This window comes from Sus scrofa, chromosome 7 (genome assembly GCF_000003025.6).
Source record: "Sus scrofa isolate TJ Tabasco breed Duroc chromosome 7, Sscrofa11.1, whole genome shotgun sequence".
In the NCBI taxonomy this organism is placed as follows: domain Eukaryota; kingdom Metazoa; phylum Chordata; class Mammalia; order Artiodactyla; family Suidae; genus Sus; species Sus scrofa.
In genome coordinates this window covers 64876112-64903431 of record NC_010449.5, presented here as the reverse complement: position 1 = coordinate 64903431, position 27320 = coordinate 64876112, and the positions used below count along the sequence as shown (strand labels likewise).

Here is a 27320-nt window from a genome sequence, read left to right as displayed (position 1 = left end):
AGCTGGAAAAGAGGCTTACATACCTGAAGACCTGAGAGAGACTCTCAAGACTTGGCACTTCACTAGTAACGATCCTTGTTTTTACATTATGGCTGATATACTCCCAGGCTCTAAACATTAAAGACTTACATATTAGGCTTGGCCAGATACTAGATATTTTTTAAAAATGAGGATGAAAATCTAAATGGGCAAAAATGTTTGCCTGCAGGAAGAGACCACAACAACATACTAAGAAATTGGTAAATTCAGTTTGAAAGGGATGTTTAAGGAGATTTAACAAGAATAGGGATTAGAGCTAATATAAGGAATTGAGTAAGGCCAAAAGGAATTTTCAGACCTGATACAGAAGTCAAAGGTGAATTGGTGTTAAAGCCCTTAAATTCTTTGAACTGTCAAACTTTCTGCAGAAGGGAACAGGGCTGAGGGGTGTACGTGGGAAAGAGTTATGAAGAAAGGCCATAGAAGCAAGAAAACAAGCTGACTCACCATAAGAGCATAATATATGGATTAGATGTTTTAAAATAACATCAAGAGTGAAATCACACTTGACTTGGCTGTTGGAAATATTTGATGGAAAGACTTCTGGACAGTACAGCACCTGAGAAGGGTAGTAGGATCAGCCAGGTTGAAAGCACGATGGCATGCCATGTGCATGTATCAGAAGGCAGTATCTGACCAGTTCTGATTAACCTGTGGTGCAGACATGAATGGGATTTCTACACTGTGCTTGAGTTTTTTTTTTTGGTCTTTTTAGGGGCTGCACCCATGGCATGTGGAGGTTCCCAAACCCCCAAATCATAGGTGCAGCCACTGGCCTATGCCATGGAACAGCAATGCCAGATCTGTGCCGAGTCTGCAACACAGCTCACAGAGTGGGGTCAGGGATTGAAACTGCATCCTCATGGATACTAGTCAGATTCGTTTCCGCTGAGCCACGATGGGAACTCTGTGTGCATGAGTCTTGAGGGTACACCCCACTACTGGGGAGCAAGGGTCAAGCAAAGCAGGGATCCCCTGCAGTGGGGCTGGTGGGGAGTGTCACTTATGTTAATTTTAGTTATAGCAATGGTTACTGGGTTTAGTACTTTCTGGAGCTTATTAGGCAAAATGATACAAATATTCTTTTAATGATATTACTCTAGACATGGACATACAGAAGGAATAAGCAGAATGAAGGCTAAATAGATCATGAACGATGAGTAGTTTTTGTTCATCTGAGAAAAAAAGACATAAAAAAATACAAAATAAAATAATAACATAAATGATAGTTTTCAGAATGATTCCGATATCAGAATCTTGTAAACTTTCTCTGTGTGTTATTCATGATGAAGATAATTAACCATGAGAGGCTATAAACACTTGTATTTAGAACTTACTGCACTAGATTAATTTGGAGAAATGACTGACCTAACGCATGTGGTCAATACCTATTGGGTGAGTCATGCTGAGTTTGTGAATGAATTACCAAGATAGCTTTTAAACAAACCAACATGCTGTAGCTTATAGTATCAGTTGACCAGTAGTGTCTGTCATTCTTCAGCATTCGAAAATCCTCCTATATGACTCTCCAAAGAGTTTAAGGTGTTTTTCTCTTTTAACTTCTTATACAACATAAACCTAGTATTATTTCATTCTCCAACAGTTATATCATGTTTTGGCTACTTGTCATGAACTTAAACAGGTAAAAAGCTAAATACACTTTGACCACTGGAAACTAAGCTTAAAGAGTGTGCCATGATTAAAACAACTTTGCTCACATTTCTTTTTAAGTCTTTAGCCTGTGACCAAAAAATCATCACTCATTCTGGCAGAGCTTTGACTATATGATTAGCTTTCTGTTGAACTCGTTTCTTTTTATTTATTTATTTTATTATTTTTTCCTTTTTGGGCCTGTCCTGTGGCAAATGGAAGTTTCCAGGCCAGGGATGGAATCTGAGCCTGAGCTGCAACCCTTGTCACAGCTGCGGCAATGCTGGATCCTTAACCTACTGTGCCAGGCTGGAGATTGAATCAGCAGCTCCACAGAGACAAGCTGAGTCATTAACCCACTGTGCCACAGCAGGAACTCTTACGCTGTTAATTTTATCCTAACCTGAACCTAGAAGTAACAGATATTTGTGTGTGTGTGCGTGAGACAGAGAGAGAGAGAGAAACGAAGATAGACACAGAAAATATAGAAGGGGTAGCAGGATGAAGACATTTAGCCATTCAGGATTCCACTCCGTATTAACTGTTTATGGTCTGTAATTACATGCATTTTTATTTCTCAGCAGTAGAAAATCTCACTGATGAACTATATGAATGTAATGCCCCTTCATACATATGGAAAGGAGCTTTTCTACATCTAAAGTATACATATGTCACTACGATAAACAAGTCAGCAAGCCTAAATGACCAGAAAATCGGTGTCTCAGACTACAGGAATTTTATAACTAGAGGAACCTATAAGTTCTGATGAGAAGTCAGAAAAGTGATGACAGATTTGCTAATTTTTCTACTGCTTAACTCACTGTGCTGGACCAGGGATCAAACCTGCGTCCCAGCGCACCCAAGACGCCTCCAATCCTGTTGCGCCACAGCAGGAACTCCTCTACCAATTCCTTTTCATATTTTGTTGGATATATCTTAAGAACAGATATCGTGCTTGAATACATAACGTACCTGGCCTGTTCTGTCTCATTAAGAAAATATTCAAAGACATTATTCATTACAGTAACATCAGCATTTTGAAGAAGTGAATCTTGTGTACAGATGTCTGCATGAAGAACCTAAAGGAGAATGAGTTCACATAAGAGAACAAAGATAGCGTATCATATAACCACATAAGAAATATCTATTGGATCAATGATGTTGTGAGGCAGTATAGGAGATTCACACTTCTTAAAATGGGAAAACAGAATATTTAACACTACTGCATATGGAAGATACTTAATATCTAAAAAAAGACATAAACCTGTGAAAATTTTGTTTTAGATGGATTTACTTATGTAGTCATGATTGTACTCTTTTGACTCCCAGTTCAGAGCCTTTCCCACTCTATTGCTATTATGAGTCAAAGAACTAGGTTCAAACTCTGGCTCCATGATCAACTAGGTTTTTACTTTAGGTAGTCAATGTCTTCATAAACAAATAGTAACGTCTGTCCTGATTCACAGAATCAAATTGGATCATGTAATTTTAAAAGTATTATAAATTGTAAACTTGGTGTTTCATTGTGGCTCAGTGGGTTAAGAACCAGTGTAGTCTCCATGGGATTGGGTTACTCCCTGGCTTGCTCAGCAGGTTAAGGATTGGTGTTGCCGAGCTGTGGCATGTGGCATAGATCGCAGCTGTGTCTTGGAACTGGAGTTGCTATGGCACAGGCTGGCAGCTGCAGCTCCAATTTGACCCTAGCCTGGGAACTTCCATATGCTGCAGGTACAGCCCTATAAAGAAAACAAAACACAGCAAATAAACCATAAATTTTAATACAATGTTAACTCGCCTTGTCTGACTCTTCATCTAAAATTCACTTGAATATATGATCTAAGAAAGCAAACAAAACAATTTGTTGGAAAACCATATACCTCAAAAAATTAACTTATACTATAATCAACAAGTCTTGTAGATAAGATAATAAGAGGAAACATTTGTTTGCTCAAGAGCAAAGCAAATAACTTCTATTTTAAAAAGCAAGAAAAAGTTTACTTTGTATCATGTGATTTTTTCCAAAAAAGAATTTAGTCTTACAAATAAATAATATTCATAAGTTTAAGTCTCAATTTCTAATTAAATTGACATTCTGTTAGGCATGTGATCCTGATCATGTAAGAGCAGTGTGTTTTTGTTTATTACATACAGAATAGTGAGAAAAATTCATGAATTTATTATTGGACAACGACTTCTCTTTGATTATTTGCCTCTCAATTTTTAAGATAAGAGAGGGAGAGAAAAAAGGAAGAATGGAAGGAGATTGAAAAATTTTCCTTCTATAGAAAAGGGAAAGGATAGCTCCTTAACCTTGCTAAAACATGTCTTTCATTATTAGATTACACTTAACTTCAAAGACCCTTAGATACTCAATATTTGTGTACATTGCTATTAGAAGTGTAGGATCACTAGTGAAATAAAGATTGCTGCTTTTACCAAAAAACCAAAAACTTCCTTCCCCCTTAGAAAAGAGAAAATTCTGTCATAGCCCAAACCAGGGCATCATTTTCCCATGAACTGCAATTCTGTGGCACCCACAATTCCTCTTAAAAGCTTAAAAAAGAAGATAAAGAACTGTGAGCACTACTTAACCTATTTGCTTACTTTCAACAGAGTTAAATATACTTCTCACCAACATCGAGAATTTCAAAATTGCTGCTACCAAAACTATAGTTGATATGAAGAAAATTAAGAAAAAAAATTCTATTTTCTAATAAAATTAGGGAGGAAGAGAAAATGTGGGTGGAACATTCACATTCATCTTTATTATTAATGTTTTAAATATTAAGTTAATTCAGTCTATTTCCACAGAACAGAAACAAAAAATATTCAAAAAGATTTTCCAACTCCAATTCTGAAGAATTCCGGCCAAATTATTCTATAACATGGCTAACAGAATAAATATTTAAAAGGGTACCTTTATTCTGTCAGTGAACTGGTACTTTTTTATGATCATATCCTGCAACTGGCAAAAGTCTCCATTCAATTCCACTCCAAATAGCTGTGATGCTGAACTGTAAAGATAACCCTAAGATATGAAAACACATTATGAAGTGAAATAATTGACTTTTAGTTGTGGGTTTATCTCTACTTAAGAAGTCAAACTTTTAAAAGCAGAATTCAGAAAAATAAAAATAAAAGGATATATAACATTTTATAATTTATGTAAAACAACTCTAAGAACTTGGCTCTTATTCATCAAGATCTTGATTGTAGCTTATTAATTTCCATTATTTAAAAATAATTATATTTTAAAGATTGATTTCTTAACTTTTTCCAATAAAACTCTACATTCAACAAAATTGGAAATGAGAAAAGTGATCACATCTGTATGATTCTTTATTTAATACCCTATTTCTGTAATTTCTTGGGAAGTTACATCAGGGGAAAGCAAGAAAGGCATTAACCTGTGGGAAATATAATGGAAATTCATGCACAGTCTGACATAAGAGGAAGGTAGCTGGAGGTATGTCCTGTTTGTCTTAGGGAAGTCAGCCTGGTGTCTGGCAATTTGCCAAAGATAACTATAAGTTAACAAGAATCATCAAGAACTGACTATATATTATTATGTATGTGTTTTTTATTATAATAAAAATATTCTCATGAAAAAGGTTGAATCATATTCTGAAGATCATTTTATATCAACTATAACTGTGTAAATTAAATTTTTTTTTCTTTCATTTTGGGCCACCCCAAGACATATGGAGTTCCCAGGCCATGGATCAGATTGGAGCTGTCGTTGCAACAACTTAAGCCATAGCTGCAGCAATGCCAGATCTGTAACCCACTGTGCTGGGCCAGGGATGGAAACTGCCACCCAGAGCTCCTAAGATGCTGCCAATCCCATTGTGCCACAGCAGGGAACTCCGTGTAAACTAAATTTATTGTTATAGCTCATCGTGGATTTTTAGAATATGTTCAACAAAGCATATATAAATACTCAAAAAGTTTTTGACTCAGTGACCTAATACTGAGAAAAATGATAATATTCATTAACACTGCCAAATACATGCACAGCCACAATCATTTCAGCTATATACTCTGCTAGCAAATCACAGAATTAGTAAGAGTGAACGAAATATGGTAAACAATCATAATCTCTCATGTTCTCCAAACAAAGCTATTTGACAAACTCTACTTTCTCTCATGGCAGTCTTTCCCAATTACAGAATAAAAGTCAACACTGAACAATAAGTGAAGCATTAAAGAGTTAACTGTTTCTATTTAAGCAGGCAGTGATGCTGGAACTGATAGTGCCTTTTTCTGGCATGAACCTCTACTGCTGTTGGCCACATGTTTGAACAAGTCTGCTAATGACAACCAGAAACCACATTTCAGTTTTTTGGTAAAAGCATTTAAGAACAGTAAAAAACTCATGATGTGAATTTTTTTAAAAAGCCATACTGGGAGTTCTGTCGTGGCACAGCGGAAACTAATCCGACTAGGAACCATGAGGTTGCAGGTTCAATCCCTGGCCTTGCTCAGTAGGTTAAGAATCAGGCGTTGCTGTGAGCTGTGGTGTAGGTCGGAGACGTGGCTCACATCTGGTGTTGCTGTGGCTGTGGTGTAGACTGGCAGCTGTAGCTCCGATAAGACCCATAGCCTGGGAACCTCCATATGGCACAGGTACAGCACTAAAAAGCAAAGCAAAAAAAAAAAAAAAAAAAGCCACACTGAAGTGACATTTCAGAAACAAAAGTCTACATTCTAACTTTGGATCATAGAAAACTAGAGAAAGATGTGTCTGCTCACTTACAGGTGAGGAACTTGAGGCCCAGAGGTGTTAGGTGACTTGCTAATAGCTGTATGCAATTTCTTAGGTAAAATAAATCTGTCAGTTTTATAAGAGCTCTTATCAAAGCTCAGCATACTATTTCAGTCCGGAAAAAGAGAACGGAGTTAGAGGGCAGTGGGTGAGTGACAAAAGAGCAAAGTGTTATGAGGGTCACCTGTTTTTGTTTTGCTGCTATTCCTTCATTTATGTCGCAGAAACAAACCAGTAAAGCAATCAGAGAGCTGGCCTTTGAAAGTCCAAGTTCAATACACTATTTTAACAGTATTATTCTGTTACTTTAATAAATAAAGCCAAGCTGTCACCTTGGATGGTGGCAGGCAAAAGTGTTGCTAGTAGGAGAAGAAAGTATTTCCAAATGTTGAGTATGTCCACAAGCTGGACTTTACCCCATAAAGGACGGTGCCAAGCCTGGAGCCAACGTCAACCAAGACCTTTCCCGACAGATCAGGGAGCACGTGATGATAAATGAACTTCAATTCCATGAGAGAGAAGGAATGAGAAATAAACCCTGGAGAATTAGAACAGAGTAAACATTAAATTTTGCTGGGGGATTAACAATTCTATTCTGCATTTCTAATCCTTTCACCTATAAAGTATATTTCATGTTTTTCTTCATTAATGAAAGCCATTCAGAGCTGATTTAGAAAAAAAAAATCAATGTGGTAATATTGCAGTCACTCTGAGCTGTATGACACAAGAACAAACACGAAGTCTATGACATTTAAGAGGCCCCCAGGGAATTGCTACTCAGCTGCCTGTCCCACCCTGGTGCCCTGCATTTCCCTCTTGCTCCTGCTTTAGGCTGTCCTTGGTTTTTCCCTTCCTCTTTCCCTACGAGGAGTTACAGTTATCTGGGCTGGCCTGGGTACCCAGTCACTATTTACAACCTGATTTTTATGGGAAAATGGATCTTAATCTCCAAATTTTTGTCAAACATAGGTCTTCTATAAATTTCTACAAATTATGGTGTTACGGTGTTAGAATATAATTACAATTCACTTTTTAGTTTTGCCTCTATTGTTCTCATCTGAGTCCTTTTCTATTCTGTGAATTTCAACTACTTCAAATGGAAATCTTAAGTACTATCTAACAACAGAATCTTAAACCAGTCAACCTGGGCAGTTTAATCCCCCAACTATAAGTACAATATATTTGTATTAACAACATATTTCAAATTTGGTAGTAGTAAACTGTTGAGAATGATATTATCTGAGATCAATAACATGAGAACAGTATTACTTACCTACTCTAAGCAATACCTCTAAATCTAAGTGAGCAGGGAGACTGAAATAGCATGTTTAAAATAATAGCCCAGAGGGAGTTCCCACTGTGGTGCAGTGGGTTAATGATCTGGCTTGTCTCTGTGGATGCTCGGGTTCTACCCCCAGCCTGGCACAGTGGGTTAAGGATCTGGTGTTGCTGCAGCTGTGGTACAGGCTGCAGCTCTGGCTGGGATTCAATCCTGGCCTGGGAACTTCCATATTCTGTGGGGATGGCTGAGAAAAAAAAGAGAGAAGAGAGAGAAAGGAGAAAAAGTAATAGCCTAGACAATCATATCATCTGAATAAAAAAAATATTGTGAACAGAAGAGTTTAACATCTTAGCAGCATGGAGTCAGTCATAGCTTTCTAGTTGAAACATGGGTGCCTCATCTAAAAGACAGAGATGTAGTAGATCTATCACAAGAGATGTTCTGTGTTACGGACTGCAGATGCTCCACTAGGTCAAATCATGGCCTCAACAAACTCTCAAGAGTATCTAACTCTGTTTTCTGAGTCTATGACCATTTGACAATATCCGATTACCATCTGACTTCTCAAGTAGATATCTCTAGAGGAGAATGTTTTTGGGCCCCTTGACAGTTATATTTCTCACTGAAGTAAATCAGCATTATGGTTAAATATGAATCTCTTTGGAGTATGGAAAGTTTGAGTCAGTTTCCCTGTATTCAACCGTTTCCGATTAGTTTGTGGACCTGAAAAGTCACCTCTGATTGAAGATGTTCAGTGAAAAGCAGAAATACCCTCCTGGGAGACATGAAGTGGTCTAGCCTTTCTTGAAAATGTTTCTATTTAGTTTCCCTGACTGCAATCATTGGTAATGGCTATGCTGTAGGTTGGCCTTTTTTTTGTCTTTTGTCTTTTGTCTTTTGTTGTTGTTGTTGTTGCTATTTCTTGGGCCGCTCCCGCGGCATATGGAGGTTCCCAGGCTAGGGGTTGAATCGGAGCTGTAGCCACCAGCCTATGCCAGAGCCACAGCAACGCGGGATCCGAGCCGCATCTGCAACCTACACCACAGCTCACGGCAACGCCAGATCCTTAACCCACTGAGCAAGGGCAGGGACCAAACCCGCAACCTCATGGTTCCTAGTCGGATTCGTTAACCACTGCGCCACGACGGGAACTCCCAGGTTGGCCTTTTTGCTTTCAAAAACAGTGAACGTTTGGTCAAGAATTTGCAAGCTCATGACATGTAAGGACACATGGAGTCGTCAGGTTTGTAGGCTTGAATGCCCACCTAAGGGCGCTGTCTGGTGTGAGCCGCACACCATACAGTAGTTTCTGCTCATTTTTCCTTGCTCACATAATGAATCAATAAAGTCTTCATCATAAAGGAATGCATCAACGTGAACTGTGGGTTCTGGCTGCTGCTGTATCTGGTGGAGAGAAGAAAAACATCAAAAGAAACAAAGTACAAAAGAAGTCTCTTTTATTGCTAAATAAGGCAAAACATCAGTGGTTCATATGCTGAAATTCTGAGAGCAACAACAAAGCCCAGAAAGACAAGTTTCGCTATGGAAGTCAGCAACTCTGCTCTTCTTTTATTTCTGAGACACAAGCAACTTGTTATTTGACCTGTCATGATGTAAAACATGGCTATGAGAAAGAGGAATAATTGAAAAAGGATATGGAGACCATCTTGTCCATTCTGAGTAGTGTATTTCACAAATAAAAAAACTGATACCCAGAGAGGATTCTCCAAAGAAATGATAATAGTTAGTTAAGACGGGGAAGAGTTGAAGTTTCCTGGTGGTTCAGTGTTTCACTGTTGTGGCTCGGGTCGCTGCTGCAGCGTGGGTTCCATGCCTGGCCAGGGCATGGCCCCCCAAAAAGGGGGGGAGTGGAAACTAACACTAGGTCTTCTAGTACATGCTGGTGTCTTGCCCAACAAATCACTTAACAAGTAATTCTTCTTCTGCATAGAAGCAAAGTTTACAAATAATAAAAATGTTAGTAAAACTTCATGCTTACAAATAATAACCCTTTATTAATACTGGTGGTACATAATATAGTAAGCGGCAACAGGGAGTTCCCACCGTGGCTCAGTGGTTAACGAACTCGACTAGGAACCATGAGGTTGTGGGTTTGATCCCTGGCCTTGCTCAGGGGGTTAAGAAACTGGCGTTGCTGTGAGCTGTGGTGTAGGTCGAAGATGTGGCTTGGATCCCGCATTGCTGTGGCTCTGGCGTAGGCTGGCAGCTGTAGCTCTGATTCGACCCTAGCCTGGGAATCTCCATATGCCACTGGAGCAGCCCTAAAAGACAAAAAACCACAAAAAAACAAACAAACAAAAAATGTAAGTGGCCACAGAGAAAAAATGTCTGATTCATTCTACTTTAGTGGTAATGCTTGGAAATTCTCAAAATTATATCTACACACATACACAAATTTATAAGTATGTACAATGTACGAACATATAAAAGGACCAGAAGGAAACAAGGGAAGAGAAAAACAATTTGGGGGGATGGGGACTCTGGGCCCAGCAATAACATACAATGAACACTTCATGACACTGATAAGACTGTTTAATTAATAACATCCAAACTATGTTATAAATATTTCTCTCAGTTTTTATACTATCCAGTTTTCCTCCTGTGAATGACTGGATATTTACTAAGATTTACTGAATGTTCATGACGTGCACATAACTACTCAAAATGTACAGGATTTAGTGTCTCTGCTCAGGAATTTACATGCTGAAAAACCACATGGAGGACTGCTACTTTCAGATTACTGGAAGAAGAAGAAATTATGAGCTTTGCTTTAGGAAACAATATTCATGGCATATGTATCCCATAAAAGTTGGGATCTGGAGGGTTGTCTGGAGAGGACAACTGAGAACTAAATAATCTTAGGAATAAAGGAATGGAAGAATAAGCAAAAACTGTGCAATGCAAAAGCAGGAGAGGGAAACAAAGGGGGTGAACTTCACCCTTGATAAAAGCCAGGGAAATGGAACAGGGAAGAGAAAACTAGGACAATGATGTAGGCAGGGACAGATATTGCTGGGCCTTGATTTGAGGGGTTTGGAGAGGTGGGTCATTGAGAGCTTGTCAAACAGGACACCCTCTAAAAACATCTGTTGAACCAATGGTACTAGCGAATCAGAGAGTTATGGACTCAAAAGAATTGAGCACATGGTTGAAGCACCAAATGAAAAAGCAGAATTCAGGACTAATTAGACTGGAGAGGTAATGGGGTTAGGGAGGAACAGGCAAATCCTCATGTAGCACAAAGAGTAAATTAATATAATATACTTACTTTTTGGAGGGCAAGCTGTTCAGAGGAAAGCATGGTTTCTAGAGGTAAGCAATTTCGAAGGTCTTCTGCTATATTTTTCAACATAATATCATTATTGTCTTGAGTGAATTCATCAAAATCTCCTGGAAAAAAAAAAAGGCAAGAAATAGCTTTTATGATTGTAGTCATACCTAGACTGCGATCATAATGGATGAGTATTTTCCATTCAACAGCATCAATTTTTAACAATAAACCTTCTAACCAATGAAATATTCAAATTCTAACAAACGTTCCATTGAAAACAGAGTTTTTTCCTTTTCCCAAACTGCTTAAAAATATAAAATTTGACTAATTTAATTTGCTGTAGACAACATAGGCATTTTAAAAATATAAAACTTTTTACTACTTTATGTAGTACTTTCACTACTTTATTTATTTATTTATTTATGGTCTTTTCAGGGTCATACCCGTGGCATATGGAGGTTCCCAGGTTAGGGGTCTAATTGGAGCTGTAGAAGCTGGCCTATACCACAGCCACAGCAACGTGGGATCCGAGCCATGTCTGCAACTTATACCACAGCTCACGGCAATGCCGGATCCTTAACCTACTGAGTGAGGCCAGGGATCGAACCCACAACCTCATGGTTCCTAGTCGGATTCATTTCCGCTGTGCCACGATGGGAACTCCTCACTACTTTATTTTTACTTAAGAAATGCACTGCCATTGGTTTTTAGGGTCTTAAGCTTACCAGTAAGTAGCCTAATATTCCTTCTATAACCATACAGATCTTACATGTCTAGGAGGCATGACACAGGGATTACTAAGAAGATAACTTTTTTTTTTTTTTCTGGCTGCGCACGTGGCAAATGCAAGTTCCTGGCCAGGGATGGAATCCAAGCCACAGCTGCAATCAATGCCACAGCTGCAGCAATGCTGGATATTTAACACTGCAGTACAGCAGGAATTCCAAGAAAACTTTAATCTGAGTATCCCTGCCTCCGATAAACTGTACCTAAGGCTTCCAATAATAAGCACTAATGGCTGGCACCAACTATATAATAAACTTTACAAGAATCTAGGTGCTCTGCTGCATCTGAACAGCAGATAAAATGATCATTAAAACAGCTCATTTCTGAGAGTTCTCTTGTTGCGCAGCCAATAAGGATCCGGTGTTATCACCGTAGCGGCTCAGGTCGCTGCTGTGGTGCAGGTTCCATTCTTGGCCTGGAAACTTCCACGTGCCACAGGCGCAGAATGGTAAAAAACAACCCCAAAAAACCACAGTACATTTCTGATGGCTGTGGCCTACTTATGAATAATCTGGCAAAGAGGGAGTGTATGTATGTATGCATGCACATGTACACAGCAATAAAGACAGAGAAAGTAAGAGACCGACAGTTGGTGAATCTAGGTAAGGGTATAAAAATGGTGTTCATTGTTCTGTTGTTTTGATTTACCTATGTTTTTAAATTTATTTTATTTTATTTATTTGTGCTTTTTAGGGCCACACCTGAGGCGTATAGAAGTTCTTGGGTTAGAGGCTGAATAGCCTGCCAGCCTACACCACAGCCGCAGCAACGTGGGATCCAAGCCCTGTCTTCAACCTATACCACAGCTCAGGGCAATGTCAGATCCTCAGCCCACTGAGCAAGGGATTGAACCTGCATCCTCATGGATACTAGTCAGGTTCATAACTGCTGAGCCATAACAGGAACTCCTAAATTTTGATAAAATTAGCTTACAAAGATACGATTTCTAAGCAGCTCATACATAATTTTAAGTACAGTGTGACTTATCTGGAAGAAAAATAACTCTAAAAGTTAGCTATGGCCTGAATATCAAATAGTAACCTGCAAAGGACTACTAGTGAAAACATTTTACCTTTTTCTTAAAAGACTTTTTTTTTTTTGGCCACACACACGGCATGCAGAAATTCCCAGGCCAGGTACAAACCAGCACCACAGTAGTGACAATACTGGATCCTTAACCATTAGGCCACCAGGGAACTCCTTTAAAAGACTTTCTCTTTTTTTTTTTTTTTTTTTTTGTCATTTCTTGGGCCGCTCCCACAGCACATGGAGGTTCCCAGGCTAGGGGTCCAATCGGAGCTGTAGCCGCCAGCCTACGCCAGAGCCACAGCAACGTGGGATCCGAGCCGAATCTGCAACCTACACCACAGCTCACGGCAACGCCAGATGTCAACCCACTGAGCAAGGGCAGGGATGGAACCTGCAACCTCATGGTTCCTAGTCAGATTCGTCAACCACTGCGCCACGACGGGAACTCCTAAAAGACTTTCTTATATTGAATTATTGCTAGAGTAAAGGACCTCAAGGGGATTGCGTTTTCTTACTGTTTTAAAATAGCTATAGAAGGAAAATGAGATTCTGAAGAAAATATCACCCAGCCCCATATCCCCTACCCCCCAAATCTTCAGCTGTTTTCAAGTAAGTTTATGATTTCTTTCTTAAACATAATAGTTCTTGTGCTGGGTGAGAATGCTATTTTCGTGTCACGAATAACAATTACAATTTGGATAATATTTTAGAGTTTGCAAAGTTCTTTCACATAAGAAACTAGGTCATTTAAGTATTACAGTATCCATGTGAGGAGAACAAAAAGCAAGATTACATTCTTTGATTTACAGAGCAGGTAACTGAGTCTTCTAAGGTTAAATGAATTGTGAAAAGTTACAAAGCAGGCCAATAGTAGCACAAGAAATAAACCTAGGTTTTTGCCTCTAAATAAAGGTACTCTTCACTTTTTCCACTCTGTGTCCCTACATACAGACATTCTTTCTCTGCATAAATTCTCTCTGAGCAATAGTATTAATACAAAGATATATTATTGACTAATACAAAGACATATTATTTGGCTCCCTGAACTAATGTAGAAAAGCCTTTTCATTCTTTTTTCTTTCCCACCTCTCTAGTATAATGTTTTAAACTGTTGCTTCAAATTATTTCTAGGGAGTTCCTGTCGTGACTCAATGGTTAACGAACCCGAGTAGTATCCATGAGGGCGTGGGTTCAATCCCTGGCCTTGATCACTGGGTTAAGGATCCAGAGTTACCATGACCTGTGGCATAGGTCGAAGATGTGGCTCTGATCTAGCGTTACTGTGGCTGAGGCATAGGCCAGCATCTACAGCTCCAATGGGACCCCTATCCTGGGAACCTCCATATGCTGTTGGTGTGGCCCTAAAAAGAGAAAAAAAAAAATTCTTTCTCGAAGGAGGCAAAATATAAATTATAGAGAAAAAAATACAATTAAGATTCATTCCAAATTGTTATAGGTGGGACTTAAATAGCCTCTGTGATGCCTTTAAAATAATTTTAAAAACTGGCCTTTTTTATTGTATTCTTAAAATCTAATTAAATTTTCTCAAAGTGTTAATTAATACCTAAGTTCTGCTTAGCTTCCCTCCACAGATGGAAAACTGTCTGGAATCCTATATGACGCACATTTAATTCTAATATCACTCACACCAGTGGTTTTTATCAAGTTCTCTCTATTTGTAAATGGTGTAACTGAAGCAGCCAATCAAAATCTCCTTATATCAAACTAAGATATTTCATAGCCCAACTGCTTTGGATTTAATTCTGTAGCATAAACAGTCATGTTAAGAAAACATAGTTTTCATTTGGGTCAGCCTTGTAAGAGTCATACAATAAACAGGGAATTTAAATCATGATCTATTACCAAATGGCAGGCTTCATCTACGCATCTCTAACATGACAGTTGCTCAGTCTGGACTAGAACACCTTCGGGGACAGCATTTCTTCCACATGCTCAGCCAGAATCTACCTTTCCATAGCATCAGCCCATTTTTCCAATTTCAGCCTAACAGGAAGCACCATCTTTAACTCTGTGGTAAAGATGATATTTATGGCGTGAGCACCTGAAGTATGCTTAGCTTTGTACAATGCTTTTCAAAAATTGTCATTTTAAAAAAATTGTAACTGGGAATTCCCGTTGTGGCTCAGTGGTAACAAACCCAACCAGTATCCATGAGGATACGGGTTCTATTTCTGGCCTCGCTCAGTGGTTAAGGATCCAGTGTTGCCGTGAGCTACAGTGTAGGTCACAGATGTGGCTCAGATCCCACGTTGCTGTGGCTGTGGCACAGGCTGGCAGCTGTAGCTCCAATTTGACCCCTAGCCTGGGAACTTCCATATGCTGTGGGTACGGCACTGAAAAAAAAAAAAAATTGATTTACAATGTTGTGCTAATTTCTGTTGTATATATAGCAAAATGGCTTAGTTATACACATATATACATTCTTTTTTTTTATTTTATTCCTTTCCATTACAGTTATCCCAGAAGACTAGATGTATTTCCCTGTGCTAAACAATAGGACCTCATCGTCTGTCCATTCTAAATGTAACAGTTTGCGTTTGCTAAGCCCAAATTTCTAGTCCATCCCTGTCCCTCCCCTTCTCCCCCTTGGCAACCATAAGTCTGTCCTCCCTGTCCATGGACAAACACTGTCATTAAATCCTAAGACTCCTATATGTGATACTAAGACTCCTATATGTGATACTATTAGCATTTCTATTTTATAACAAAAAAAGTGTGAGGTCAGAGGTTAAGTTACTTGTCTTAGGTTATACTACCAGAAAGTGGTAGAGGTGGAAACTGACTGTAAATCTAATTCTGACTTTTTAGACTATATAGTCTCCCTAAGGGAGTTCAGAAGGTGGCTGGCTAGCAAGAGCTCTCCTATACCTTAGTCTTCTCTTCTCCCTAGCTCTGCCATCTATCATAGGGTTTCTCATATGATAAGGGAACCATATCCTTTGCCATCTAGGGCTCTGATCGCTACTGCTGCTGGGATATTAATGGACTCAGAAGAGGTGGTCATGGGGAAACATCTTAAATAGAAGATCTAGGAAGCTAGAGGAAGCTGAAAAAAATGAAAGATGGGAAGGGCCACAAATTCCGAACCATCACAATAGATTTCCAGCTGTCTCCTTAGTTAAACGAGTTTACTGGGGAGTCAATCCTCCTAATTAATGTGAGCATCACCAGTCAAGGTGAGAGGTATTATCAAATTGTGTATGAAGTTACTCAGTTATTTTTAAAAGGCAGTATTAAGTGAAAACTCAACCCCAAGGATATCAAGTGAAAATGAGGGTTGGCCAACCTATTGATTCAAGTATATTCAAGAGTAATCATTTCAGTTACAGCAGGGATTCTTCACCATGGTCCTAGTTAAGAGGATCTGTATATGGGCTTTAGGTGGTCCATAAAAGACCTAAGTTGCATGCTTGGTTGTATACATAAATATGTACACTTTTCTAAGAAGAAAAATTTCAAGAGATTCATAACAATAGCTAATACATGTTGAGCACTATATGAAAGGCACTGTGGAAATTTTTAGCTCAAGAAAAGCTAAAATTAGTTTTAATATCTGCAGCAGTTGACAAATAACTTCTGAAAAGAAAAATAGGATTTTTGTTCATTTTTGTTTTGGCTGTGCCCATGGCATGTGGAAGTTCCCAGGTCAGGGATTGAACACAAGTCACAGCAGTGACCCAAGCAGCTGTAGTGACAATGCCAGATCCTTAACCAGCTGCACCACAAGAAACTCCCAAGAGCAAGATATTTTTGCCCTAATAATGGCTATAAAACAGTCAAAAAGGCATGATATGACAGGATATTACTGAAATGTGAGAAAGTGAAATTCATTTGACATAGTGTTTACTTTGTTATTAAAATTAAATTCCTCAGGAGTTCCCTGATGGCCTAGCGGTTAAGGATCCAGCATTATCACTGCTGTGTCTTGGGTCACTGCTGTGGTGCGGGTTCAGTCACTGGCCTGGGAACTTCCACTTGACAAGAGCATGGCAAAATAAATAAATAAATAAATAAATTCCTTAACGTTATTTTTTAAGGCTGTGTAATATTCCACTATGTCTATACTACATTCACTCCTACTGTTATAAATTTAGATAGAGTTGTTAATTGTGAAAAATTGGGAACACTGCAACTAACATTTTGCCATACGGCGCCTCTGCATTTATTTCCTTATTATAAATTCTCACAAGTACTTAAGTATGTTAAAGGCTTTTGCTAAATTATGTGAAATTTCTTTCCTGAAAGTTTACACAATTTAGTCTATCAGAAAAGAACATGTATTTCATTAAAGCCTTACAGCATTGACTAGTACCATAAAAACAAACTTTGTTGTTTTAATTTGCATTTCTTTAATTACTAGTGAGGCTGAACATCTTTTAACATGTATAATAGCTATTTCAGAATGTGTGGTAATAGTATGTTGCCTGGAAAAAGATTAAAGGTGTTGCCTAAGGATAGTAAGGTTTTTATCAAATTACATATGTAGGTGGGAAGGGAGTGAAGAAAGAAGATCTTCTCTAAAGAGCAAAATTCTTTTTTCTTTTTAATATGATTTTATTTTTTCCCATTATAGCTGGTTTACAGTGTTCTGTCAATTTTCTACTGTACAGCATGGTGACCCAGTTACATATACATGTATACATTGTTTTTTCTCACATTATCAGGTTCCATCATAAGTGACTAGACATAGTTCCCAGTGCTACACAGCAGGGTCTCCTTGCTAATCCATTCCAAAGGCCATAGTCTGCATCTATCAACCCCAAGCTCCCCATCCATCCCCCTCCTTTCCCTTCCCCTTTTGCAACCACAAGTCTATTCTCCAAGTCCATGATTTTCTTTTCTGTGGAAAGGTTCATTTGTGCTGTATATTAGATTCCAGATACAAGTGATATCACATGGTATTTGTCGTACTCTTTCTGACTTACTTCACTCAGTATGAGAGTCTAAAGAGCAAAACCCCAACCATGAGGTTGCAGGTTTGATCCCTGGCCTTGCTCAGTGGGTTAAGGACCTGGCGTTGCCGTGAGCTGTGGTGTAGGTTGTAGACGTGGCTTGGATCCTGCATTGCTGTAGCTCTGGTGCAGGCTGGCAGCTACAGCTCCAATTAGACCCCTAGCCTGGGAACCTCCATATACCGCGAGAGCGGCCCTAGAAATGGCAAAAAAAAAAAAAAAGGGACAAAATTAAATAAATAAATAAAGAGCAAAACCCATTCTTTAAAATTTTTCTACATATATTTAGTTAAACATATGGAGAAACAGAAGTCACCAAACTGAAAGTCTATGAATCAAATCCCACTTTTTATATTAATCAGGTTATCAAATCCCATTACTTTCTCTTTTGCATTCCACTTCCACTTTATTACCACTTCAACTACCTCACAGGCAGGTACTTAGAGGACCATTACAAACTCATCATTAGCTCCTGCATTATCAGTTTCTTCCAACCATAAGATATCCTGCACACTATTTTGTACTAGTCTTGCTTAAACTTCATTTCATGTCACTCCCTCTCATTACAACTCTGGGATAGTTTTCTAATTTTCAATGTATCACTCTAGACTTTTAAGGCCCTCTATTATCGCCAAAGTCTAATCACCTTATTTTCTTTTTACTGCCACACTTGAGGCATATGTAAGTTCTTTGGTTAGGGATCAAATCAGAGCTGCAGCTGCTGGCCTATGCCACAGCCACAGCAACACCAGATCTGAGCTGCATCTGTGACCTATGCCGCTGTTTGTGGACCCACTGAGTGAGGCCAGGGATCAAACCCGAATCCTCATGGATGCTGTGTCAGGTTCTTAACCTGCTGAGCCACAATGGGAACTCCTAACCATCTTATTTTCTATTCTTATTAATCTCTAACATAATTTTTGCTCAAGACAGGCAAATCTCTTTAGTCGTTTTCCATATTTCTTCCTGTTCATATTGTTCAACTGTATGACCTTGCTTTTTGCAATAAGGGCCTGCTAAACTTCACCTCCATGAAGTCTTACCCTCAACCTATGGCCTTCACTCACCCATATCCTTACCTCTAGTGACTTAAAATGGACAACTAAGCATTGGGTTATATTATTTCCTACTATTAATTCATATCTTACATAATTCTGAAGTACTTATTCAAATTTTAAAAATTTACTGAGGGGATTTCTTGTCCTAGACAAGAAGGCCACTTTCCTCGCTGTTTCTCTACCCCCCCCCTTTTTTTTTTTAAGACCACATCCAATGAATATGGAAATTCCCAGGCTAGGGGGTCAAAGCAGAGCTATAGCCGCTGGCCTATGCCAAAGCCATGGCAACACAGGATCCAAGCCACATCTGCGACCTACACCACAGTTCACCGCAACACTGGATCGCTTAACCCACTGAGCAAGGCCAGGGATCGAAACCTACATCCTCATGGATACTAGTTGGGTTTGTTACTGCTGAGCCATGACGGGAACTCCCCTCCCTTCTAAATACAATTAAATGCCCTGGAAATTAATCAACAGGCAACCATAAAGGACTCTGAAAGCTAGAAAAAAAAGCTAAACTGTCTAGGGATTTCAGGACCGAAGGAAGGAAGGTCACCACGGTGAGTTCCCTCCTGGGTTTTCTTTTCCATGTAGCCTAGACTGGGCCCTGGAGAAGCCCACATCCCAGAACTACCAACAGCCATAGACTGAAAAAACAAAACAGAGACAAATACAAAGAAAAGCCTGCTCTCTCTCACCAAAGACCAAGCAAGAGGAAGAACAACAAAGATTACTGGGGAGCCCTAATCTCCACTCCACACCTGGGGCAATGACAGGCTATTGGTAACAATAGGGGAGGCTGCTCTTTCCAGGCCCTCTACCCAGGAGAATAAAGACTTCAGGCCTGAGGTCTCCCAGCCTCTGCCCAGTGGCTGAGAGTAAACAAGGCTCTGTACTGCATGTCCCCCTACCCCCACTAGTGGAAGGTAGCTCAGTGACATAGGGTAACCCAAGAAACTGTCTTTCCCCCTGAAAGCAACATCAGCATAGATTGAGCAGGAGTCTCAGCAGTGCCAAAAATCAGAGCAGACCTGAATAGTGTTGCAAGGGCACTGAAAACTAAATTATCAGAGCTACAGCCCACAAAAGCAGATCGGAACTAACAGGTTAAACATAAATAGGACAACTGCCTACAAAGATAAAAGATTTGACTAGAATCATGAGTCAGCATGATATCTAAAATATCCAGAATAAAATTGAAATTATTCTAGCATACAGTCAAGATATCCAGGATACAATGGAAAATCACTTATACCAAGAACAGGAAAAATCATAATTTGAATTTGGCAATCCAGATGCTGATATACAAATTAATCAAAAATTTGGATTCTCAGACAAGGATTTTAAAGCAGCCATCATAAAAATGCTTCAATAAGCAGTTGTGAATTAACTTTTAACAAGTGAAAAAAAAAAAAAACAGAAAATCCCAGCAGAAGTTATAGAAAAAGAAATAGAAATTATGAAACTGAAAAAAAAAAAAAAAAAAAAAACCCAAAAAACCCCCAAAACCCAGAAACCCAAACCTGCTGGATGGGCTCAATAGTAGAGATGACAGAAAACAGCATGGCTAAACTTGAGGACAGATTAGTAAAAAAATTCACTCCATCTGTACAACAGAGAGAAAACGGACTGAAAAAAAAAAAAAAAAAAAACAATTAAACAGAACTTCAAGGCTCTGTGGGATAATAATAAAAGACCTAACATTAGTATCAGCATTCCAGAAGTAGGAGAAAAAATCTGGGGCTGAAAAGTATTTAAAGAAATATAGCTAAAAAATCCCCAAATTTTGGTGCAATATGTAAACCTGCAGATTTAAGAAGCTAAGTAAACTCCGAACATGACAGACCCAAAGAAATTCACATGACATTATCATAAATTTCTAAAAACAAAAGACAAAGAATAAATCATAAAATAAACCAGAGAGAAATGATTCATTACCCAAAGGGAAACACCAGTTCAAACAACAGTGAAATTTTCGTCGGAAACCATGGGAGTGAGGAATTTAAAAATTATTTTCAAATGCTAGAAAAAAGTACCACAAACTGTAAATTTTATATCTGATGAAATTATCCTTCAGGAATGAAGAGGTAAAGACATCCTGAGATGCGTAAAAACTAAGAATTTGTGGCCAGCAGACCTACCCTTACACACTGGGTACAGGAGACTCTTTAACAGAAAAGAAAGAGCAGGAGGTTTGAAATGAAAGAACAAGAGGATGAGTAAAACAGAATAAATATAATAGATTATCTTTCTCCTCATTAGTTTCTTAAATCCTATTTGATGGTTAAATCACAATTTATTTATTTATTTATTTATTTTGTCTTTTGTTGTTGTTGTTGTTGTTGCTATTTCTTGGGCCGCTCCTGCGGCATATGGAAGTTCCCAGGCTAGGGGTTGAATCGGAGCTGTAGCCACCGGCCTACGCCAGAGCCACAGCAACGCAGGATCCGAGCCGCATCTGCAACCTACACCACAGCTCAGGGCAACGCCGGATCCTTAACCCACTGAGCAAGGCCAGGGACCGAACCCGCAACCTCATGGTTCCTAGTCGGATTCGTTAACCACTGCGCCACGACGGGAACTCCTAAATCACAATTTATAAAACCATCTGGTATAGTGCTCAATGTACATAGAGGAAATACATAAAAATCATTTTTTTAAAGTAGGTGAGGGTAAATGGATCTAAACGGAAGGAAAATTTCAATACTTCATTCTAGTGATAAAACACTGATACTGCTGATGGTGATAAGTTACACATGTATACTGTAATACTCAGAGTAACCATGAAGAAAACTATACAAAGAGATATACTTGGAAACACTACAAACAGGAACAGAACTCTAAAACTGTTCCATCAACCCACAGGAAGGCAAGAGGAGATAAAAAGAAATGGAAAAACAGGAGGAACAAACAGGAAACAAAAAATAAAATGTTAGATTTAAGCTCTAAGACATCAACAGTTTAATTGTAAATGATCTAAATACATCAAACAAAAGACAGGGACTGGCAAAATAGATTGAAAAGACAACTGTACACTGTCAACAGAAACTGACTTTAAATATAATGACAGGAAGACTGAATTTAAAAGAATGGAAAAAATATACAGTGCAAACATTAGTTAAAAAATAGGAGTGGCAAAATTGGATTAAGTTTATAAAATTAGAAGTGTTCAGTACATAGTTAGTGCTCAATAAAGATCTGTGGAGCAAAAAAAAAAAAATAGAAGTAGCTATGTTAATATGAAACAAAGTAGACTTTAAGGCAAAAAAAATTACTAGTGACAAAGAAGAACACTACATACTGATAAAAGGATCAATCCCTCAAGAAGATAGCGATCATTAATGTGCATGTACCAACAATAGAACCTTAAAATACATGAAACAAAAGCTGAAAGAATAAAGATAAATCCATAATTTTAGCTGGGGACTTTCACACCCTACTCTAAGCAACTGATAGGACTATTGGGCAGAAAATTAGCAAAGATATAGAACTGAAAAATATCCTCAACCAACAAGATCCAGTAGATAATTTGTAAAACACTCCACTAAACCAAAGTAGAATACAGTTTTTGCCAAGTGCCTACAGACCATTCACTAAGGCAAACCATATTGTGAGTCATAAAAAAAATATTGAAAAATTCTAAGAAACTGAAATCATACAGAGTATCTTCCCTGACCATAATGGAGCCAAAGTAACAGAAAGACAACAGGTAAATCTCCAGACACTTGGAAATCAAACAACACACTTCTAAATAATAATACTACAGTAATCAAGAGAGTGTGGTACTGGGGGCAAATAGAGCATCCAGAAATAGATCCAGACAAAAATGTCCAGCTGACTTTCAAATATGCAAAAGCAATTTAAAGGAGAAAGGGTAGCCTTTGCAACAAGTGGTACTGGGAGCAAATGGACACCTATGGGAGGAAAAATGAATTTCAACCTAAACTTCAAACTTTCTAGAAAAATCAACTTGAATCCAAAAGAATTAAATGTAAAACATAAAACCACAATTCTTTTAAGAAAAAAAAAACCCCTTAGATCCTGAAACTGATATAATGTATAATTTTTAAATAAAAAGGGAAGAAAAAGCACAGGAGAAAATATTCAGGATATAGGGCCAAAGATATCTTAAGCTTGACATCAAAAAGGAAAAATGGAAAACTTGGACCTCATCAAAATTAAAAACTTTCGCCTTGCAAAGACTCTATTTGCTGAATGAATAGGAGAATTACGGATTGGAAGAAAATATCTGCAAACCACATATCTGACAAAGGGCTTACATCTAGAATATATAAAGAACTCTCAAAATGATGTATATAAAATACAATAAAGGAGTTCCTTTGTGGCATAATGGGTTAAGGATCTGGCATTGTCACTGCAGTGGCTCAGGCTGCTGCTGTGGCTTGGGTTCAATCCCTGGCCTGAGAACTTCCACATGCCACAGGCATGGCAAAAAACCCCCAAACAAACCCCGAAACCCCAAGACAGAAAATGGGCTAAGGACATGAACAGATATTTCATCAAAGTGGATATGCAAATGGAAAATAAGCACACGAAAAGGTGTTCAACACCATTTGGGAAATGGAAATTAAAACCCAGTGACATTATCACTACACAACTATAGGTTAGCTAAAATAAAAAAATACTGAAAATGCCAAATGCTAGTGAGGATGCAGAGAAACTGGATTACTCAAGCATTGCTGGTGAAAATGTAAAATGGTAAAGTCACTCTTGAAAATAGTTTGGCAGTTTCTACAAAACTAAAATGCACTTACCACAAGACTTGGCAACTGTACTCTTGGACATAAATGCAGAGAAATTAAAACTTACGCTAACAAAAATTTGCACATGAATGTTCACAGCAACATTATTTGTCACAAAGGCATAACTGCCTGGATATCTCAGATGGCTTCCTCACTCACATGTCTGGTGCTTGGACTAGGATGACAGGAACACTGAGGCTGGATGGGCATCTTACTCTCCATAAGCTAGCTGGGGCTTCCTGACAATATGAAAATCTCAGGGTAGTCAGACTACATACATAATGGCTAGCTTCTCCCTGAGCAAGCATTCCAAGAGACAGGAAGGAAAAATTGCCAGTTTCTTAAGTCCTGGGTCTGCAACTGGCATGGTGTCATTTCTGCCATATTCTTTTGGCCAAAGCTGTCACAGAGTCAACTCAGATTCAAAAGGAGAGAATAGGAGTTCCTGTCTTGGTGCAGTGGAAATGTATCTGACTAGGAACCATGAGGTTGTGGGTTCAATCCCTGGCCTCACTCAGTGGGTTAAGGATTCGGTGTTGCGGTGAGCTGTGGTGTAGGTGGCAGATGTGACTTGGATCCTGTGTTGCTGTGGCTGTGGCATAGGCTGGCAGCTATAGCTTCGACTGGACCCCTAGACTGGGAACCTCCATATGCTGTGGGTGCGGCCCTAAAAGAAAAAAGCTTTACAGAGGTAGAACTGACATACAGCAAACTGTACTTATTTAAACTGTACACTTACTTAAGTTTTGACATGTATACAACCATGAAACATCACTATAATCAAGAAAGTGTACATATCCATTATCACTAAATGTCTCCTCTTGTCCTTTTGTAATCCTTCCTTCTCTCCAAACCTCCACCCACCCAGCCATCAGAGTCGTATTTTCTTTTTTTTCTTTTATGGCCACACCTGTGACACATGGATGTTCCTAGGCTAGGAGTTGAATGGGAGCTGCAGCTGAGGCCTACCGCACAGCCACAGCAACACCAGATCTGAGCTTCATCTGTGATCTACGCTGTAGCTTGTGGCAACACAAGATCCTTAACTCAGAGTGAGGTCAGGGATGACACCTGAATCTTCACCGACACTAAATTGGATTCTTAACCCAGTAAGCCACAACAGGAACTCCCAGAGATGTATTTTCTGTCTCTATAAATTAGCTTGAAATTTCCTGATTTTATATAAATCGGATCATATGGTATGCAGGTTTTTTTCAATATGGTTTATTTCGCTTAGCAAATTTATCCTTGCTGTTACACATTAAACACTTTATTCCATTTATTTGTCAATATTCCAATACAAAAATACAGCACAATTTATCCATTCATCTGTTTCAGAAGGAGATGCCTCCTTCCCACCCCTTTTCTTGCCATACTGTACTGGCTAGAAGCTCTATTACTGATGCTGGCTAGAAGTGATTAGTACAAATCCTTGTCTTATTCTACTTTTGTGTGTGGGGGGGGCACACATCTGGAAAAGGACCTTATTCAAAAATCAAGGTCCTTTCCCTTTTTCCCTTTTTCTTCTCCCTTTCCCCATCCTGGAAAAACTGCTAGTAAATTAACGGCCCATTTTACAATTGAGAAAATAAATGCACTAGCTACATGTGATTCTGTCTGCAGGGTTAAAACTTCCAGCTCTATATCCTAAAACCTCTCTTGCAAAGGGCGTTTTCAGGTAGGATCCTAATGGTTGTCCCAAATTTGTGGGAAGGCTAACCCCTCCTTTGATTTTCCCTTCATAAAAGGGGTTAGACACAAGGTGGCTCTAGCGGCTTGTCTGAAGTCTGTAGCGGAATCACAAACCCAGAGCAACGTCTTCCTGCACCCAATCCTACAATGGACTCAACCTGCCAAAGTTTGAGATGTGCCCTCGACGACCAGCCCCGTTAGCAGAGCGGAGACCAGCACAGCTACCCTATGGAAGGCTTTAGGCCTCTTCCTGAGTCCCCAAGGTCGGCGCCCACAGCATATCCTTGCCCCAACCGCCTGCCTCTGGTTCTGATCACTTACGGGTAGTTCGCATCCACTGAAGCAGCGCTGGGAGGTCCGCCGGAGCCACCGTATTAAGCAGCTGCAGTACCGCCTGCCTCGCGGAGTGGAATTCCATGTTGAAGCAGAAAACAAGAGCAGGGGGAGGTTTGCATCGCGCACGCGCAGCCAGAGGAGGATCCAGACACCCGATTTGACCCAAGGTGGAACCCGCCTCCCAGGGCTGAGAAAGTCCTAAGCGCCGCCCCCTCCGTGGAGTTCTCACGTGCTCCCGGGAATCCCTACATTCAATTGCACCCCCATCTCTCCTAATTACTCTCTTAGCTGGTGGTGCTCAGCAAGTCATTTTTTTTCTTAAGGTGGCGCCTGGAAGCCCGACTTCTTTCCTGAGATGGCATCCCTAGAGAGCCTCGTATCTTAATACTAACTTTAATGCTGTAGTTATGGAGCAATAAAAAACGACTGTCAAAAACCGGCAAAGCAAACAACTCAAAAAACCCTTTCAATAAAGCGCACCGAAGGAATGCGGCGGGTGCCCCGGAAGCGGAAGTGTATCCTGTTCTTGAAAGGCTGGACTACGCAGAGTGGTGACGTTTCCTCATTGGGCGGAAGGTTCGGTGGCAGTCGTCGGTCTTCCAGCTGGTGGGAGTTGGCGTCGCGGTGCTGGGCGCTGGGACCCTAGTTTATATAGTTTTGGAAGTCGGGCTGTGGGGTCGCCCCTGTCTTTCTGATCCTCGCTTTCCCGGGTTTACTCCCCCAGCGTGGGGCTTCGCGAAGGATTTCCCGGCCCCTTTGGGCCACGGCGGTGGCGGTGCCTTTTGCGGTAAGTGTCTGCTTTTTCCCGCCCCTGACTACCGGGTAGCAGCTAGGGGCAGCCCCGTCGCTGCTTAGGGGTCTAGACACTCCGGAGGGAATCGGCTTCCTAGGCCACCAATTGTCGTCCCCGAGACCGAGATGTTCTGGCCCATTTTCATCTCGTATCCCCCGTCAGAAGTTTTGTTGAAAGATGCGCTGTGACCCTTTTAAATTGTCTTCTGGCTTACCTGAGCCAAGTTAGACGTAAACAGTTGCAGGCCTGACTCTTGGTTTTGTTTTCCTGATCAAGAATTTAGATTCAGGCTACTTACCTGAAAATCTTGAGGCGTTCCAGATTTTATCTTTCCATGTTAACTTGTGCCTAATTAACCCAGCGTCCCACATATAGTAGACATTCAGTAAATGAGTAAGGGATATCAGTTCAGTGCCATTGATGACTTAGGATAAATTGATGGTTCTCTCTGTAGCGTTCGGCTCTAATAACCACTTCTTGAAGCTCTTTCCCCTATTGGCGTTCTTGATGCTTTGCTCACCTAGTTCTTTCATATGCTTCATTCAACAAAATATTTACTCATTCTTATCTGTAGGGTTGCTGAAATGAATGACACCAACCCTGGCATTGAGGAGATAGCGGAACAATGAGAGAGAAGCACATAAATATACATTATAGCAAGATGAGTAATAAACTCCAGTAAGGTATAAAGAGTCATGAGAGCTATGGGAACACAGAGGAGAGTGTGCTCCTTAGGAGATTTGGGAGCTTGAGCAAGTTGATATTCCAATTTAGCCTCAGTTTCCTTATCTATCTATTAGCTTAGTATGAGGATGAAAGATAAGATAACTGTTTGGTACAGTGCCTAGAATATAGCAGT

The 27320-nt window shown here is 39.6% G+C and overlaps 2 protein-coding genes across 3 annotated transcripts in view; one reads left to right on the top strand and one right to left on the bottom strand.

Moving 5' to 3' along the window:
* On the bottom strand, positions 1–26193 carry LOC100153150. Its single transcript, XM_021099173.1, is given in 8 exon segments — positions 1–82; positions 84–110; positions 2662–2768; positions 4607–4717; positions 6871–6992; positions 9002–9140; positions 11026–11147; positions 25654–26193. Coding segments are annotated over 8 exon segments (792 nt in total). The 5' UTR covers positions 25751–26193; the 3' UTR covers positions 1–15.
* The window catches only part of SRP54 (signal recognition particle 54), a 47950-nt gene continuing 46487 nt past the window's right edge, over positions 25858–27320 (top strand). The window contains exon 1 of one of the 2 annotated variants that reach the window (XM_001927799.7): positions 25858–26455. The gene's annotated coding sequence lies outside the window, so the exon portion shown is untranslated. The remainder of the gene's footprint in view (positions 26456–27320) is intronic. The other variant, XM_005656302.3, reaches the window with a different exon arrangement.